Here is a 19,958-nt window from a genome sequence, read left to right as displayed (position 1 = left end):
GGAATAATACTGCATCTTTTTTTCCCATTTTTCTTCTATTTCCCATCCCACGTTTTTAGAAATAAATGTTTGATTTTAGTCTTTATTTCTAGTTTTACTCAATTACATCACAAACTTTGTCTACTGGTTTTCCATTTTAATTATTATTCTTTAAATAATATGTATGCCATTATATATAATATATTATAATTTATACCATCTTTTAAAGTAGGAATAGTTGATTGCAAATATACCAAATTTTGCTACTGACAGACCATACAAATTTATAACAATAGACTTTGCTATATATTTTTTTAAAATGTTTATTATATGCTTAACTATTATAATTACCTTAAAATATAAAGGAAAGACCTATGGAAGAAAAGATAAAAATACAAAATTAGATAATAAATTTAGAGCCTTACAAAAAAAAAAAAAAAAAAAAAAAAAAACTATACAAAGAAAGGTTTTTACCACTTGCCTTAAATGCCCCTTAAAAAACACATCAAACAATGAATAATTTTGGTTGTAGAAATAGTTTTTAGTCCACAAGAGAAAGAAAGAAGATAGAAAAGGAGAGGCTGTCAATTCTTATAGAGAGAGAGAGAGAGAGGCAAGGGCATTATTCCTATTTTTCCTTTCTCTCCAACTCACCTTCTTCTTCTTCTTCTTCTTCTCCTCCCTCTCTAGATTCCTGTCCCTCTCTGCTTTCTCCACGTAATGTGCTTCATCTCTTTCCCATTCCAAACCCTAAACTCGTAAACTACTCCTAAAATCTATTTTTCTAAAAAAAAATATTTTTGTTAATTGTTCAGGTTGTTGCAGAGAAATGTCGAAGGAAGGAGCTTTCGATCTTGCCTCCGGCGTCGGCGGGAAGATGAGCAAAGCCGATGTACTCTGCGCCGTTGAAAAGTACTCTCGCCTTTTCCCTTCTTTCTTCTTCTTAACCTTCTCTTCTCTGTTTATCTTCCTCTCCAACTCTTTTTTCACGGTTTTTTCTTACCGGTTCGGTTGCCTCCGGTTTATTTTTATTTTTTCTGCCTGGGGTTTGGGGTTTAGGGTTTGGGGTTTGGGGTTTAGGGTTTATCTTTTAAATTTTGGGGAAAAACTCAAACCTAAATCTTTGTTTGGTTTGGTTGGATTGTTCAGATTCGATTGCTCCCAATTCGGTTTCCTCATAACCGTTTTTAGATTTTGTGATCTAACCCCTACAAATTTTAAAAATGAAAAGAAAAATATTTACAAATACCATCAATTTTGTGAAGTTAAAACATGTATATTACAAATTACACAAATAATAATTATTCTATTTCCTTTTATAAAACATTTCATAAATAATTTATTAATAGTTTTCTTTCTTTTGTGAAAATTTGTAAATATATATAGCAAATTTGATAGTTTAAAATTTTGAATATAAACACATTTCAGGGCTTTTGAGTTTAATTTTAGCCTAGGAATCTTTCTATCAAACACATCAGTGTGTGGTGGCACTGAAGTCATAGGGATATTTAAGAAAACAAAAGTGGATCATAGGGATTAGGGAATTAAGAAACAAACAACAAAAATAATAGTATTAATATTTTTTTGATGCTTTATTGTTATTTGGAGATCTTCTTTATTTAATTTAAATGAACTGCTTCTTTTTAGGGGGCAAATTGTTAAGATCCAACTTTCAATTTTGAAAGTATATTTGAACGCCTCAATTACGCTTATGAGATCTAACTTTATAGATATTGCTTGTTTAACCACTTTAAATATTACTTAATTACTTAATTTAATTCTCATTTCTTTCTTTCTTTCTTTCTTTCTTTTTTTTTTTTTTGGAACAAAATCGGTTTACTAGAATATTTGTTTATATATTACTCTTCATTGCTTTTTTTTCTTTTTATACTTAAATAAAATTATGGGTTTACCATATAAAAAAAAACCACTAAAAACACAAAATTCATCACAAATATTTTGTGGATTTTTCTATTTTTGACAACTTTTCTAAAATTAATTTGGGTGTACAAATGTGATGAAGAAAAAAAAAAGGAGAGTTTAACGATGAAAAAGTAAATAATGTAAAAGGTCTTAACTTTATTCTATTTTAAAGTTAAAGCTTCAATTTTATTTATTTTTAGAGGTTCAATTTGAATTCTCCACTCTAATTATTAGTTTTTTTTTTTTTAAGAAAAAGCCAAACTTTGCATTGAAGAAAAAAAAACAAATAATGATTTTTTGTTAGTTAAATTTATGGCCCATTAGATAATGGTTTCTTTTAAAGAAAATTATAAATTGATTCTCATTCTTTACTTTGATTTATTTTATTTTATTTTTATTTTTACTTTTTAGAACAAAACAAAAGTGTACCTGATGACTTTTTGTTTATCTACATTTTCTTTGGTTATCATTTCTTATTTCTGGGTCTCTCAATTTTTAATTTTCTTAGAAATCCCAATGTTCTACGTGAAATTTTGCTTTTTAAGTAATATATTAGTAATTATCATGCCAAAAGTTAAACATAGGACTTTTCCTCTGCCAACCAAATAAGAGTTTTGAATAATAAGTTAGAATATGTCGAATTATTTTTAAATACATTTATTCTTAGCATAAAAACTTAATAGACTTCAATCAATTAAAAAAACTAGTGAAGATGTCGAGGCAACCCTATGAACAAATAAAACTTGTAATAGATGGTTTTTTTTTATAAGTCGGGGTTAAATATCTCAACCTCAATAGTTTTCACTATTTAAATTTGTACATTTATCAAAAAAAATTATCTTACGGTTATGTATCCAAACATTGATTTCCTAACTCCAACATATTTACTCCATACTTCATAATTCAACTTAGCACCCCAAATACTTCTTGATAAATAAATGAATTTCACACTAATTTAAGCATATTTCAACTAAAATACAACGAGTATTTTCAACCAATAGGTCAAATAATCATTCCTTTGTATATTGTTAAATAAGCTCACTTTTATTTTGTCACAAAAAAAAACTATATTCTAAAGCTTTACCATTCATCAAAAACTCACATTTTACCTATATTTTGAATGGACAAAAATAAGCTACAATGATATTTGTGTATAGGATCAAATATCTTTATTATCTGAGGAAAAATAATTAATGCATATGGATCATGGTATGAAATTTCTATCAATGTTATTGATGTTTCCTTTATATCATACAAAACAATTCATATAATATATTTTAATTTATTTAAAAGGCAAAAAAATATTTATTGTTGTCCCAATATTTTTACTTTTATAAAAAAAGAAAAAAAGACAAGATATCTCTCAACTTTGACATTTTATTCATATTTCCATTCCCATTTTTACAAAATTTTGATAGGCATCAAAATTATATCACTGTTATTTATGGGCATTGTCTTTTCCATTATTTCCATGCACATGCCGACTATATTGCCCTTTTCATTACGAGGGAATTTATTTCAATATAATATATTTTTGTCCGTATCTAAGTTCAAGACAAATTTCCAAGACTTTTGGACATTATTTAATTTATAAAGACGTAAGCTTTCCTTTCTTTTACTTTTTCTTTTCCCTTAAATTCAACCTTGGGTGGGAGAGTGGAACAATTTCTTTTTATCACAATTTCTTTTTATGTCGGTTTGATAAACAAAAGACACCTTGTATACTAGTGTTTTAATGTCTAATAAGTAAACGTAACATTCATGTATTTTAGACATTTGTTAGTCTAACAAATGTGTTAGATGTATATAGAACATTTGTTGAGTAAATAAAAAAGATACGTATATAGCAATAATAAGAACTTTCGAATTTAAAATACATAAAGCTAAGTTTTTTAAGAATATAAATGTATTAACCGTTTATTTTTAATTTTCTTTATAATTATAATGGTTAGCAATTTTGAAGAAAATAACTTATTGCATGGTAACCTTTTAAAAAATTGCGACATAGTCGTAGATTTTGCTATATTTACGATTTGTTTAAAATATTATTTTATATGTTAATATTTATATGTGATTGCTATATTTATAATCGTTTCACTATTTCTTATATGAATGATATGTATTTGAACAAATGTACAGTGGGATCGTCTGGCTTTGAAATTTTCGATGTTTGAACTTAAATATCTCTTTTACTAAATTTCAAAAGTTTTAATATTTGAAGATTTTATTGTTTATAAACTGTTTCTCCAAACATACAATAGTCTCCAAAGCAACATTCTTATCTACAATAGAAGCCAGAAGGTCTCCCCTTTTCCCCTCTGCGAAATTATCACTTCTTGCTCGTGAAAATTTGTACTCTCTTTTTCATATTTTCTTTGATCTGAAGATCCAAAAAGCTGCATGTATGTTGGTTAAAGTAGTGTTTACTTTTGATGAACCAGGTATGAGAAATATCATGGCTTTTATGGAGGCGAAAGGGAGGAGAGAGAAGCCAACTACACCGACATGGTAAGAGACCATCAACTAATTTACATTACATTGCATGTGAATCAGTTTCATTTTCACAGTAACTCACCCAAATTGTCTGTGTAATCTGCATTTTAGGTCAATAAATACTATGATCTCGTGACCAGCTTTTATGAGTTTGGTTGGGGAGAGAGCTTCCATTTTGCTCCTAGGTACGATATACATCATCTTCCTCCTCTCTTCACGTTATCACACCCCATAGTTTTAGAACTTCAAAATGGACTTATAATGGTTAGTTTGGTAACATTTTGTAATTTCTTTGTCTCTTGTTTTCTCTTTTTTGAGAAAATGAAAAAATAAAATATGGAAAGTTACTGTAAAAAGACAAAACTGTTCATATTTACATATAGAAAAATGTTAGATTTCGTAAATATTTTCGTTCATTATTCTATATTTGAAAATATAAAAAAGTATTTAATAATTGTTTTTTATTTGAAAATACCAATCTTTTTTCCAAAGCTAAGTTGATCAACATATGTTGGGTGGAGAATTCAAACTTTGTTTGTTTTAGTTGAGCTATGTGTTGGCTTAATGGAGTTAAAGATGACAAGACTTTGATAAGCGGTCACTATGTTTGTTAGACGCAAAGCTAGTGGTCTTGGGATCCTGACAAAATCTCACGAAGAAAGCTAACTTAAACCAAACCTAGAATCTATGATGATTACTCTTAGATCCTAGGACAACTCACTTCAGGATTAGCTTGTTTAAGACTAATCCAATAAATTGATTTTTAACACCAAATTTAAAGCAAGATTTGAAAAGATAACACCGAAAGGGTTGAATTAAGCACAAGTTTTTTAATATTGATATTCTCCCCCTAAAATGTGGAAACTACATCCTTATTTATACTAGTTAAAACTGTTAAATGATAGACACAACATTTAACTTTTTGCCCTTTTAACTACTATAATTAATGAAAATACATTTGAATTTCTAGATTCATTATGACTTTTGGGGTCCAAATGACCTTTGTAGTTACAAGCATCGCAACTCTTAAAGTTTATTGGAAAGCTGAAAGTTAATCATTCTATGCTCCAACTAATCAATACTAATTATTTGCTTATCAAACTTATTAGATACAATATTGAAAGTTCATAAGTCAATTATAATTCTTTTGAAGTTTAGAGATTAAATAGGCATTATTTAAAATCTACTAGGATTTTTTTAAAAATACATGAATAACTAGGTAAACTCATAGTTATAACCTAATAAAATATGAAACTAGACTTTTTGCTATAAAATTTCTATAAGTTTTTGGAAACATTTTTTAACAACGAAGAAAATGAGAAATAAGTAATGGTTGCCATGCATATGGCTTTTTTCAAAAGAATATAATACTTTATCTCAATAATAACAATAATCACAATACTAATGCTTGCCATCTCATGGAAGACCAACTTTTCATGCACCACTTCACGAAGAATGACGCGCACATTATATTTGCTGTTGTGCTCTAATCTTAAGTGCTGCTAAAATAATATAAATGAGCATATTTTCCAAGCTTGTAGATGGATTGGTGAGTCTTTCCGGGAGAGCATTAAGAGGCACGAGCACTTCCTTGCTTTAGAGTTGGGTTTGAAGCCTGGACAGAAGGTTCGTCTTCTTTAACACAATTCAGTGGGAGAAATTTTACTTCAATCCTTTGTGTGTTGTGAGAATATAAACTTTGAGTTGATATCAGGTTTTGGATGTTGGATGTGGTATAGGCGGACCACTGAGAGAGATTGCAAAATTCAGGTGTGCTTTTGTTGTTTGGCTTTTAAAAAATCAGTTGTTCTACAATACATGAATTGATTTGATATCCTTGGTCTTTCTGTCAAATAAAGAGTTTTCACAAGTGTTACCTGTCTCATTATATATATGAAGGAATCCTTGTCTCCACATTGGGCCTTCAAATGAAATGGTTTGGCTATGGCTTTTACAAGGAGAAGACTTAGGAAGGGTCTCCCTTCATACTCTATTGACTTAATAGAGATAATCTTTTTACTTTATGTCGAATATTTAAGTTAAAAGGCAGTGATTAGGCTGCACGGAGTTGCATCATTCAAAAGTTTGAAGTATAATATTAGGAAGTTTGATTGGTGAGGTACGTATGGGGATCAAATGATTTTCAAGATTGATCTCAAGCCTAAATAGCGTCATTTTCTATGCACCTTATGAAGAAGCTTGGGAATTTCATATGGGTGACAAAGAAGGATGGAACTGGAAGTCATCTTTTTTAGTCAATTGATGTGATTCAACCAAAGGCAGATTAACAATAAAAAGTGTTAGAAAACCTAACAGGGCACTTTCTGAAGATCTTACTTGATTAGACCTCCTTGTGGCATAAAGTTATAGTTAGTATCTGTGAGAAAGAAAGTTTTTGGTGGCTTTAAAGCGAGGAAAGGTGCCTCTGGAATATTTCCTCAAAATATTTGTGGGAACTCCAAGTAATGGTAGAGAATTATTTGGACTTTTGTGATGGGAAATGGCAAGAATGTTTATTTTTTAGTGTACAGTTTTACTGGATCTTTTTCTCAAGTTGTGGCAATTTGTCATCTCAAAATTGTGTATGATTGACGATGGTGATGAGGAATTTTAGGATAATTGTAGGATCATCTCAATTTCAAATGTTGGTTCTGCATCGAAAATTATGACTTATGTATTGCTTTAAGTTGGCAATTTTCTTTTGGCCTTTTCAGAATCTCATATTCTATGTAAATTCTGTTACAGCTATACTTCAATTACTGGGTTGAACAACAATAGCTATCAGATTACTAGAGGAGAGGTATGTGTTGCTCTATTTCTCTTATGTAGCATTCGATAGAGTCAGATTTTGTTCTTGGCATTTTTCTTGCTAGTCACTTTGCTGTCTACTTTTGCCTTTTACTGTCTTTATGATGTGTTTGATTATTTCTGTATTGAGTTCTTATCTGAAAGAGTACTTCTCATTAATCCTTTCACTACTCACATTCTTCTGTTGTTTCACAGGAACTAAATCGCATTGCAAAATTGGATAAGACTTGCAACTTTGTCAAGGTTGGTGTAGATTGAATTCAGCTTTCTGACAAATTCTGGTCTCAGTCAGTCTATTATTTTTCTTTTTTTAAGTACAACTGGAATTGTCGATTTGAACCATAGACCATCTTGACTACTAACACATACTATAGGATCGAGCTTTTGTCTCAGTTAGTTAAAGAGTACTGGTACCTTTGTATTTGTAGGCTGCTATTCAATTTTGTTCTTCATACTTCCAAATATTAGAATTTGACTCTAATACTTTTAGTTTTTAGCGAAGCTTTTAAATGGCCCCTGTCACTAGTTTGGTTGCTGAATTAGAGAGTTGACACGCATGGCCATTGCCATAAGAGCTACATGCATATTTAATGATAAATCGATAATATAAAGGACTGATGCCTGGGAATTTTCACTACAGGGCGACTTTATGAAAATGCCGTTTGATGATAATACATTTGATGCAATATATGCAATCGAAGCCACTTGTCACGCTCCAGACCCTGTAGGTTCTAATTACATTTCTGAAGTATGGGTTAGAGCAATCATTCTTTTGAATTAACTGCTGCTTCCCCTCTGGCAGTATGGCTGCTTCAAGGAGATCTACAGAGTACTAAAGCCTGGCCAACGTTTTGCTGCTTATGAATGGTGCTTGACCAACTCCTTCGATCCAAATAACCAAGATCACCAAAAAATAAAGGTTATCTTGCTGATTCTGTCCCCATTTCCTCTGATCTTATACACTTATATTGACAATGTCCATATCCATAGGCTGAAATTGAGATTGGCAGTGGGCTTCCAGATATCAAGACAATAGAAAAGTGCCTGGAAGCTTTGAAACAAGCAGGTTTTGAGGTTGGTTCAAAGGATTTTTGCTTTTATTTTTGTTTTCATTTTTCATGAACATAATGTAGCAGATAAATGAGGTTTACTCTGCACTCTGCTTAGATCATCTGGGGAAAAGACCTTACTGAAGATTCACCTGTTCCATGGTACTTACCATTAGATGGTGGTCAGTTCTCCATCACCAACTTCCGCGCTACGGCGATTGGGCGTTGCGTGACAAAATATATGGTAACCAGGATCAAATGCAATAAAACTGTAGTTTTCATTGTATTCTTTTGGATGTTCCTGTTACCTTTGCATTATACAGACCGTGGAATTTACAAGCTGTTGAGTTTGTTCTTTCTGTAGGTTAGAGCATTGGAGTATATTCGCCTCGCCCCGAAGGGTAGTGAAAGAGTTCAAAATTTTCTAGAGCAAGCAGCACGAGGGCTGGTTGAGGGCGGAAAGTAAGTATTATATCAAACACCATTCTCCTAAAATGGGATGTGCATGTGAATCAGTAGGACCCTGTGCTAAGCAAGCCAGACCTTAATTCGTTCAGTTTAATCATTTATGGGATCCATCAACTTCATAAGTCAGTGTAAAAAAATTCAACTCCATTAACTTAAACCGTGTTGACTGTTGAAGTTCATACATTTATCTAGGAAGTCCATCTTCTTTACTTTCTCTCTCCATCTTAATATTTACCAACTCCAAACTAAACAGCTTTGTGCCCCAACACAAATTTTGTAACTCTGAAATTTATGCTCAACTCAATGTCCCAAACCTCTTAAATTAGCCAAGTCTGACAGTTTTAAATATGTTAAAGTTTTGATCTATAATTCATTTGAAAAATTCCAACACTCGCACTCAGGAACACAAAGAACTTTTTAGTCGCAGGGCTTGTAAATCTCTTTAAACATGTACCGATGCCTCAGCTTGCTGATTTTAACTTTACTTCTTATACTGCTGCAGGAAAGAGGTCATGACCCCTATGTACTTCTTCCTGGTGCGTAAACCGCTTTCAAGTGATGAGTAAAACATGGGCAAGTAATTTGATGGCTATTGTAATTCTATGACCTTAATGTATTTCTATTTATGCATATCTCAAAAAGTACTAAATATTATGGCCATTTTTTTAAATGTTAGATTTGCGGTGACCTTGATGAAAAAAGTAAATTTGGTTTCATATCCAGATATATGGTGTTTGGCAATTGTTGTTGTAGTTGGTTTCATTTTATTGTTTGAGAAACAAGATAAATTACAATGGACAAGGCATCCCTTTTCCAAAAGGTAGTAACCCACAGGAAGAACTTAAAAGTTCTTTCTGGAGTATTCCCATCCCAAGTCTATCGACACAGTTTTGGTCTGACGGGATTACATATGAAAATGGAGAGTTGATTATGAGTCGGTCAAAACTTTCAAGTTGTGAACTGTTTTCACATGCATTCACAAACAAACCACGCACACGAACACGTCCATGCACACACTATTCCCCTATTTCTTAGCTCGTTTTTCCTCTTCATTCTCCTAGTTCTCAGCTCTTAAATATATTATCAACCCCTAAACTTCTCAAGCTTGCTTCAAATTTTGTTAGTCTGTATCCCAAAAGGAATTGTGTCAGGCTTCTCTCCGATTATAAACCTCAAGTGACTCATTAAAATAGTAATTGAATAGGTTTGTAATGTAATGTTTATCCGAAATCTATGTTTGGATTGAATGTTTTGGATTTTATTTGTCCTACTCAACTCATTCATCCCAACCATTTTTTTCTCCATGTTCATGCTTTGCTATTCCATTTCCGTTCTGTCCATTACACATTTCAATGCTCCTCGATTCCCAATAATAGAGTACATTTTAGATCTCTAAAAAGTTCTCCAACCCTCTGCCTCACAACCCAACAAGTTTGCCATTTTGAGAACCTCTTCCATGTTAATGGAGATTTTTCACAAATCAGTGGACACTTAAGACCTTTTCTTCTGCATAAAATGATATGGCCATGTTCAGAGAGTTAGCAACAAAGAGTAAAAAGGGTATTGAACATAATAGCACAGTTTGAATGGCACAACAATCTCTAATCCACCACCACTTTTTACCAACATCCTTAAGCAGCAAGATATATTCAGGATAGCTTTTTCATATTTAAATTTAACAATGAAACCTCCTTTTTAAAGAATAGCCTCCAAGATTTGTCATCCTTCAACAAAATGTCATAGAAACTCCCTTTTAGTACAACTGCTATGAGAAAATGTAAAGTTATTTATGTACTCTCTTTATTTGTTTAGTCTGTTTCATATCACCATATTCTTTCTAAATAGAAGTTGGAGTCTATTGACATTAATGTGACTTCACTGATATTTATGAAAATGGACTTATAATGTGAATAAAGAGAGTAGGGTATTATCATAATATTAGAAATTTTTTCGTCTTTAGAAACATTGTAAAGAGAATACCAAATCTAATTGCTTTATTGTCATTGACGTTGTTTATATTTAATTTCTTGTTGGAAAATCTAAGGCAGTCTCGTTGATTATGACATTATTAAAATTTTGAAAAAGAAAAATATATGTTTAGGTTAATTAGTTGGTTACGTTTCAAATTTTGAATTTGATTTTGATCCATTCTCAAAAGTTTTAAAATCAAATTCAATCTTGATTTTTTATTAAATACTCCCGTTTAGATTTTAACATTATTTTAAAATAATTATGAAGTGAGATTTTAAAAAAAAAAATTAATAGTGATAATATACAATATAGATAAATTAATTAAGTCTTTTAATTTTTTAAGTTAACTAAGATTAATGGAAAGTTAGTGTTTAGTAAAAGAGTTAGAAAAGTAAATCTAGTAGAGAGAGGTTATATTTGTAGAAATAATCTTTGGAGTTTAATAAAGTTGATGATACAGTCTATGAAATTTCTACTATTGCATAGTAAGAAAAACTTTCTATACTATCTAACCGTTCAAGATTATTTAAAAGAAATACATATTTAATAAATTAATAAATCATTTAGTTTATTTTGAAGGGAAAAAAATGTAAGACTTTGATTGAATGAAAATTATAGACATTAGACTAATGGCATTTAATCGATGATAGACTAAAAAACAAATCTAAGGCTTGATGAATGAAACTCATAGACATTAGACTAATAGCATTTAATTGTTCATAAACTAGAAGGGGGAACCTTAGTATTTTTAAGCGTACCATTATTTTCTTAGACTTTTTCTTTTTGAAATTGAGATAAATAACGTTACATTATTGCAAATTTTTTTAAAAAAGAAAGTGGTTACTTTTTTTACTCTAAAATCTTTTCAATCATGGGGATATGGGATTTTATTTATTGTTGTTGTTGTTAGTTGTTATTTTGAACATTAAAAGAATGTCAGCTGCAAAAGGGCAGATACTATGGTTAATCTTAAAAGTAGCTTACATCCCAATGACCAATTAGATGCCTTTTTAATTAAAGTTGGAAAGTCTTTTGGATTACCTTTTCCTTTAGGGTTAGGTTTCTACCCAATTCATTAATTAATTTTGTGGTATTTAGTTTTAATGGTTAGGTAAAGAAAAATAAATATTTGTGAAAAAGGTAGTCTAAAAATGGTGTCATAACTCATAAAAAACGTTAACTTGGTGGCCATTGTAATACTTGAGAGGCCTACCATCTAAAGTCATATGTTTTACTCTTTTTCAAATAAATTATTTTATATCATATATAACTTTCAAACTCTTTTTAACCGTTTAGATAACTATTTGGGCTTTTTGAAAATCATGCTCGTCTTCTCCCAAAATATTTACAACCGTTTTCAACTTTCTAAACAAACGTTTGATTTCTTTCCTAAATTTTAAAAAACAACTCTTGAAGACGCTTCTTAATTTTTTTAAAAAAAAATTAAATGTGACATGATTACTCCACGTAACTATTTGTATAATTATACCATAACCAATCAAATGAAGACATAATTTACAAGTGTTTTGTATACGTTTTAAAACAAAAACATGATTTATAAGCGTTATCCTTTTTTTAGAAGAAAAGAGAGGATAAGCAAATTAAGGGAAGAAAAAAAAACCCTTAAATTAGAAGGGAGGGGAGTGGACTAAAACCAACATGAAGATAATATTGATTAACAATCCTTTAAAGCCAAGTACTTTATAATAGTAAAATGTGGATAAATTTACTATCTTATATTTCAAACTTATTCCTTTTAAGATAAACAAAATACGTTCAGTGAAAAGTCATTTGGTGGTAATTACTTTTTTTATAAGACATTTTATGAACAACCTTTTTCATGTAAGACTATTTTCTAATTAATCAATATATGAAATCCATAAACACTAAAAACATGAAATCTAACTTTATCTTTTTATAAAGTCTACACAACTCGATAGTTATTGTCTATCTATATGTACTCTTTTTCTTACCTTTAGAACTCAAATTTTCATACACAATTGTACTAAAATATTGTTTAACTAAATAATTCAAGCTTATATTAGAAACATTACTTTGTAATATATGTTATGAAATCACTCCCTAACACATGACATGAAATCCTCGAAGATAAGAATGAAAAAGCAAAAACATTATGACCCCATTCCCCCTCTTGCCCATTCTAATTATAAACTAATATTTATTTGCATCTATTTTAATAAATTATGATATTTTGTTATATTTATTAATATTTTTAGGAGTTTAGTTTTTTTTTTTCTCTATTGTACCCATTTTGATCTCAATAAAATTGAGAAATTTGATTTAAATTCATGCCCATCCTTTGATGTTTGATTATGTTTGAAATTTTGTTGAAGGCTATTTTCTATTGGAACATTTATTTTGTTTGCTAAATTTAATGCATTTCTTTGTTTCCCTTTTCCAATTTTGTGTTTTGATTTTTTTTTTCTTAAAAAAAATCAAATTATTGGACTGTATAGAAAATCAATTTTAGAAACTCTATGTTCTTCAAAATCATCAACTTGTTGTACAAAGATATTTTAGATTTGATGTTGTCAATTCAATTTTTAATTGTTGCGAGTTTATTTATTTTAGGTTAGTTTGTTTAGTTAGTTTTCTCAAACCCATTATTAGAGAATTGATTCAAATATAAAGTTCATCATTAGTTCTTATTAACCATTAGAATGTGATTTTCTTTAATGTCTAACTCAATCTAATTGAGTCACATTTAAAGTGTGTTTGACCTAAAGAGTTACGAATAGTAGGACTTTGAATTTCACTCATTGTTTAAATCAATAAATTTTTTGAACCTATGTTAAAAAAGACATTAACTGTCATGTTATCTTCTGCCTCGTTAACTTCTTACCCTACGGACTTAGAGTTCATAGTCCTCTAAACTTCACACACACAACTCCACTCTTTGTATTAAACACTATCAAATATTTAATGACTAGCGCTCTCCTCTGTAATGTGTATAACATCCTCACTAAGATGTTGGTATGTCACTTATTGATTATAGGCACCATGATTAGCATGTGATTAGGACCGACTTTATATGGATTGTTAGAACAAATAGATGATTGACAGAAAACAAAAAAAATAAAACGTTGATGATGTTTTATTTGTACTTCTATTTTCAATAGATATCAAAATTAATTCAAAGTTAATTTTACTAAATTGGTTAAATAATAATAATAATAATAATAATAATAATAAGATTTCAAATGAATATGTTTCCAAAATTTATGAAGGAAATGTTTTTATTTTCTTCAACAAATTCAACAAAAACTGAAAATAAAGACAAAGTATTGAAAGTACTCAATAGTAGATAAAGACTCTATAATGAAACTTGAATTGAAACCTTCTCCAATCAAAATCATTTAGAGCAATCTTTTTTATGGGTTTATTAATTGTTAAAATTTATATATTTTTTTAAAAAAAAAAAAAAAGAGAGAGAGAGAAAAGAACTTATAGAATTTTATTAAGTGTAAATTATTATGATGGCTCCATACACCATAGCATTAGTAGTATGCAGATTTTGGGGGTATTGATCCTGAAAGAGATGGAGGCCTAACGTTTCATTTCATTTCTAATCATTACTAAGGGGCTTCATCTAAAAAAAATATGGATTAAAAATGAATATTGTATTAAATCTTAAAGTTATTTTGTGATGGAAGTTACATCCTTAGCACAATACCCTTTCCTGATATTTGACAATTTTTTTTACTTTTGTTAGTTCTTTTTTTTTTTTAATTGAATCATTTTGTATTAACACAATTAGGATTGGATTCGAAAAAAATAAAAATAAAATAATAATAATAATAATAATAATAAACAGATCCACCAATCACAATGTAAAGGGTAGAAAGCAACTTTTGGGTTGGTATAAACAGCTTTTTGAAACTGTTTATTTTAAACAATTGCTTCCAATTTTTGTTTAAATAAATAATAAATAATAAAATATTGAACTCCATGTTTCTATAATAAAATAAATAGACAAATATATATATATATATATATATATATATATATCATTACAACGAACGAGAGACTTTATTTTTGTTCCTCACCCCTTTCTGCTTTCACAAATACTCTCCTCATTACTTTTTCTTTTTTCTTCTTTCAATTTGGTTAGTAGTTTCAAAATATCACACATTATGAAAGAGTTTGTGGCGATAAATTGTTATTATAGTCTATGAATTTAAATTATTTGTATCTTAATTATAACAGTTTATGTTTGTAGATAAATTATATCAATCTCTTTATAAAATGCAAACTATTTTAGTATAAATCTAAAATAGTAAACATGGTAACAAAAAGGAAAAAAAGTTAACGAGTAAATCCTATCAAACATGATAATAAAGTGAGATTTGAAATAGTAATAGATAACAAAGGAAGCGCGGAGTATTGTAATTGGTAACTCCACCAATTTGAGTTTTGGGTTTCATACTCTAATTCTTAAGTTTCGAGTTTTGTTTCGATTTAAACTTTAAGTCTATCCACTTTTACATTTGAGATTTGAGTTTTGTTCAAATTGAAACAAAACTCAAATTTACATTATTAATTAATATTTAAAATTTTACTCGATATCGGTTTTTCTTCTGCACTATTAATTAAATTTCACTATGTTTATCATTTTTAAAATCGGGTAAAATTTTTATTTCATAGTTATTTTAAATTAAACATAGAGATTGATGATGGAATACGAATATCTAATAAAAAAATTAAGGACAAAAAATGTCGGTCTAAAAATTTAATAATAAAAATTGAAGCAAAACTCAAACTAAATTAAAATAGGTAAAGATTAAATATATAAAATTTTGAAATTTAAAGTGAAATAAAAACTAAAATCACAAATAAAAGTTGAATTCGATAGTAAGATGGAGGGTTTTAATTAAATACAAATCTCTCGGTCGAATTTATAAACTTAAAATATAAAAATGTGTTCTAAAACAAACACATATTTAAACCAAAAGAAAATCCAAAACAGAGAGAAAAGAAAAACATATCTCGACGGTTTAATTTACTATAAAATTAAATTTATAGAAAGAACTTAAAATTGTGGGAATTTCAAATTAATTTGGAGAAGCAAAATGACAAATTTTATTTCCAATTAAACGTGGAGTATGCGCTGTCCTTCACGGGGAACAGAACAGAGAGAGATATTTCATCCATTTTTATTTTTTTCCCCTTGCTTCTTGTTTGTTAGTTCGTCCGGCTTCACCTTTTGATTGTTCTATAAAAGATTCCTCTTCGAATTTTCATCATTTTTTCCATTTGGGTTTCTTTCTCTCTCAGATCTTCGACGTAATGTTCAACTCAAATCACACCCACATACTCATTCTTCTTTCTCTTTTCCCATTTCATTTTTCGTACTAAAATCCTCAAACAAATCCTTCGATTCTCATTCTCATTCTGATTCTTTCTTTTGCTTCAATTCTTCTTTTAGATCTCCCAGACACCGTTTTTTTACGTACCCATGTCGAAAACTGGAGCGTTAGATCTTGCATCGGGCCTTGGTGGCAAGTTGGAAAAGAACGACGTCCTTTCCGCCGTTGAAAAGTAAACATTCCCTTTTTTTTTTTACCCCCCAGATTAGTTTTTCTTTGATTAATGGACTCTCAACTCTAAAATCATGTATCTGCTTTGTATTTGGTTGTGTTTTGGGCTGTTTAGAGAAACTAAACCAGCTAGCTCGTTGTCTTTTTGAGACATCTAGCTTAAATTTTACGTCTAAGCTTCTGCATGTTCTGTTTTTTTTCTTGTTTTGTAATTGGGAAATGAGTCTATGACCCCTTGATCTGTTTTTGTTAATTTTAGATTTGGATGGTTTGGATGAAAACAGGGCATTCTAGAATTGTGTATGATGTGTGCAGTAACATGTAGTGGGAGTGGGAAATTTGTGTAGAATTTCTTGAATTGGTTGAAACTTGGCCTGATTTGTGGTATTTGAATTGTGGTTTGTGGTATCTTTGTTATTACTGCCTCATTCTGTTCTGAAACTGTTGCGTTGTTGGATCAGGTATGAGAAATACCATGTCTGTTATGGAGGTGAAGAAGAGGAGAGAAAAGCTAACTACACTGACATGGTAAGAGACAATTGCCGTTCTCATTATTTTTTCTTTTTGATGTTTCTGTATAATAGAAATAGAATCACCCCTTTTATCATTTTTACAAGGCTGTGCAATATGTATTTCTACAGGTTAATAAATACTATGATCTTGTCACAAGCTTTTACGAGTTCGGTTGGGGCGAGTCGTTCCATTTTGCACCTAGGTATGACGTACTATCTTCCTCCTCCTGCATTCGACAGACCAGAATGAATCTCTTTTTTTCTCAATCTCAAATCTAAACGTGCATATTTTCCACTCTAGATGGAAAGGCGAATCTCTGCGGGAGAGCATTAAGAGGCACGAACACTTTCTTGCTTTGCAATTAGATTTGAAACCTGGATATAAGGTTTGTGGTTTTCCATACAAAGATTGAGAAATTTTCTGCATTTGTTTCAAATTATGGAGAATAACTTTGTCTATATTCTAGGTGTTGGATGTTGGATGTGGAATTGGTGGACCGCTTAGAGAAATTGCGAGATTTAGGTGTGATACATTTACTAATTTTGAGTCTTCTTTTTGCCCTTGATTGATGATTGATGCTAAAGTAAATATCATGCTACCTACCTACCCTGAATTGGAATTATAATAATTCTAACAACTGCATGGTTAACAGTCTCAACTGAACACTTCAACGCTGGATCAAGTATATTTAATTCTGAACCTTTTGTTTTACATTTATGTTTTCGGTAAGTATCTCAAATCATATTACACTCTGTTGCAGTTATACTTCTGTTACTGGATTGAACAACAATGAGTACCAGATTTCAAGAGGAAAGGTATGCTTTTCCCCCTTCCTTATCCTTTGTTCAAGGATGTCAGGAACATTGTTTCTTAGAAATATCTTACTACTGGTTGTAAAATTTAGTTAATTTTCCCTGTTTACCTTTTTTATTGCCTCATTGTCAATTACTATTCTGCTATTATTATGTTCTTACCAAGCCCTTCAGTAAGGTAATTGTGCCTTTTGTTTTGCCTTTACTTCCTCAGGAGTTGAATCGCGTTGCAAAAGTGGACAAGACTTGTGACTTTGTCAAGGTTGGTTTTTGTAGGTTAAGTGTAGTCTTTGAAAATTCTGTTTGTTAACAAATTGTATCTTTTTAGAAGAGTAAAGACGAACAGCTATGTTTCAAAGGTTAATATTTTATTCATTTTCTCAACGATGCAGGCCGACTTCATGAAAATGCCATTTCCTGACAATTCATTTGATGCAGTATATGCAATTGAAGCTACTTGTCATGCACCAGACGCAGTAAGCCTTAAGAATACATTCTGACGTGTTAATTTCATTTGGATGTTTTGCGACTGTAAAATTGTTGATCTGGCATGAATATTGTGTTTTAGCCATCTTGGTTTGACTTTTTTCTGGTCTGGCAGTATGGGTGCTACAAGGAAATTTATAGAGTACTAAAGCCTGGCCAACATTTTGCTGCTTATGAATGGTGTATGACTGATGCTTTTGATCCAAATAATCAAGAACATCAAAAGATAAAGGTAATACGGCTTCATCCCTTGTATTTAGCATATTCTTTGATCCTATACAAATTACATTGACCAAGTTCGGTTTGTGCAGGCAGAAATTGAGATTGGTGATGGTCTTCCAGATATCAGGTTGACAGGAAAATGTCTTGAAGCTTTAAAGCAAGCAGGCTTTGAGGTTAGTTGGAAAATAACCTTATGCATTATTAGTTTCTATTTTAATGAATGACATCATCATTATGGCATAAAAGCAATGATCTCATTTTCATGGGCACATGACACCAGGTTGTTTGGGAGAAAGATCTTGCTGTAAATTCGCCTCTTCCGTGGTACTTGCCTTTAGACAAAAGCCATTTCTCATTGAGTAGCTTCCGTCTAACAGCCCTTGGTCGTTTCATTACTAAAAATATGGTAAGCTTTATCAGATGTAACCTGGACATCTTATCGACAATGAAACGTGAAGATAGAACCTTATTATTTTACGAAGTATATATGGGACATTCAGGATGAAGCTAACAAGCACTGAGTTGATTCTTTTTGTAGGTCAAAGTATTGGAGTTCATTCGACTTGCCCCCAAGGGTAGCCAAAGAGTTCAAGACTTTCTAGAGAAAGCTGCTGAAGGGCTTGTTGAGGGTGGAAAGTGAGTATACCTTAAAATGCTCTTGAAATTCTGTCTTTTACTTAACATGCTGGATTTGGCACCCTTTTCCTGAAAGTTCATTCTTCGTTTCTTGTTACATTAGATAGACCCTAATATTTTTGTATCGGTTCTTGTAAAATGACCATGGGAGGGTAAATTAGAGAGAAATTTTTAAAATCTTAAGTATTTAATAAAATTATTTTAAACTAAGATGAGATAGGGGCAATCCCATCCTTCCTTTTTCACCCTGCCCTTTGAAACTGACAATGGTATATTATTTCCTTGGTACCATGATAGATCTTGGTCCGTCCATCCTTCTAATTTTGGTTCATAAAGGAAACATTCTCTGGAAGCATACAAAATCAGTCCTAATCCTCCCTATATCTTCCTCCCTCACGAAAGGTGTCTAGATTTGGGTTGTGTTTGAAGCAAGGAGCCTCAGGGAGCGAGGAAGAACACCAAGCTTTAGGTAGATTAATAGAGTAGGGTGAGAGAATTGGCTACTAATGAGTATTTAATTGACTGATGAATTTTTTTTCTGGTGGATAGTGCTTCGTCCTAACTCCAAAATGTTCTTCTGATATATATACAATACAATTGAAAGCATATCGTATATGTCTCTTATACTTTAACCACAATGTTTGTTCGTTTAACTTGTGCAAGCTGCTCATACGATGCCTTCTTAATGTTCTCAGGAAGGAGATATTTACGCCAATGTATTTCTTCTTAGCCCGGAAGCCACTTTCAGCCACTGAGTAGTTTGACAATGCATATTAACTTATTTGCTGCTGCTACTCAGTTATGGAGTTTTTGCAGTCACCCTGAAGAATATGTTTTTGGCTTAATTTAACCATTTTAGAGCTTTTTTTTTTCTTTTTCTTTTCCTTTTCCTTTTTGGTGTGGGGGTAAAGTTGCTTTTTGCTTCTCTGGAATTAGTTCCACATCTTGGTTCATAGGGAGATATGATTAGTCTCAGCCTTTCTGCTTTCAGTTTCATGTTTGTTTTGTTTATGCAATAAATTAGTTTCTTTCTAGTCTTA

The 19,958-nt window shown here is 30.7% G+C and overlaps 2 protein-coding genes across 3 annotated transcripts; both read left to right on the top strand.

Annotated features, from left to right (window-relative positions):
• The first annotated feature begins 508 nt into the window (after nt 1-508).
• On the top strand, nt 509-9,442 carry LOC103500325 (cycloartenol-C-24-methyltransferase-like). 2 transcript variants are annotated; one of them, XM_008463592.3, is made up of 14 exons: nt 509-696; nt 795-891; nt 4,344-4,410; nt 4,507-4,580; nt 5,937-6,021; nt 6,110-6,165; nt 7,141-7,195; nt 7,399-7,446; nt 7,844-7,927; nt 8,006-8,122; nt 8,194-8,277; nt 8,371-8,496; nt 8,617-8,714; nt 9,223-9,442. In XM_008463592.3, the coding sequence occupies exons 2-14, from the start codon at nt 809-811 to the stop codon at nt 9,284-9,286; spliced, it is 1,041 nt and encodes a 346-aa protein (XP_008461814.1). In that variant the 5' UTR covers nt 509-696; nt 795-808; the 3' UTR covers nt 9,287-9,442. The 2 variants fall into 2 exon arrangements, with proteins under 2 accessions (XP_008461814.1, XP_050939105.1); XM_051083148.1 differs by lacking the exons at nt 509-696; nt 795-891 and having other exon boundaries at nt 4,338-4,410; nt 5,930-6,021.
• A 6,389-nt stretch (nt 9,443-15,831) lies between these two features.
• LOC103500326 (cycloartenol-C-24-methyltransferase) lies at nt 15,832-19,958 on the top strand. The gene is made up of 14 exons (XM_008463595.3): nt 15,832-15,995; nt 16,138-16,250; nt 16,711-16,777; nt 16,891-16,964; nt 17,063-17,147; nt 17,229-17,284; nt 17,523-17,577; nt 17,789-17,836; nt 17,967-18,050; nt 18,176-18,292; nt 18,372-18,455; nt 18,563-18,688; nt 18,821-18,918; nt 19,614-19,958. The coding sequence occupies exons 2-14, from the start codon at nt 16,168-16,170 to the stop codon at nt 19,675-19,677; spliced, it is 1,041 nt and encodes a 346-aa protein (XP_008461817.1). The 5' UTR covers nt 15,832-15,995; nt 16,138-16,167; the 3' UTR covers nt 19,678-19,958.

Source organism: Cucumis melo, chromosome 4, assembly GCF_025177605.1.
Source record: "Cucumis melo cultivar AY chromosome 4, USDA_Cmelo_AY_1.0, whole genome shotgun sequence".
NCBI classification, from domain to species: Eukaryota; Viridiplantae; Streptophyta; class Magnoliopsida; order Cucurbitales; family Cucurbitaceae; genus Cucumis; species Cucumis melo.
Note: the sequence above shows the minus strand (reverse complement) of the source record. Positions and strands in the feature narration are given on the sequence as shown.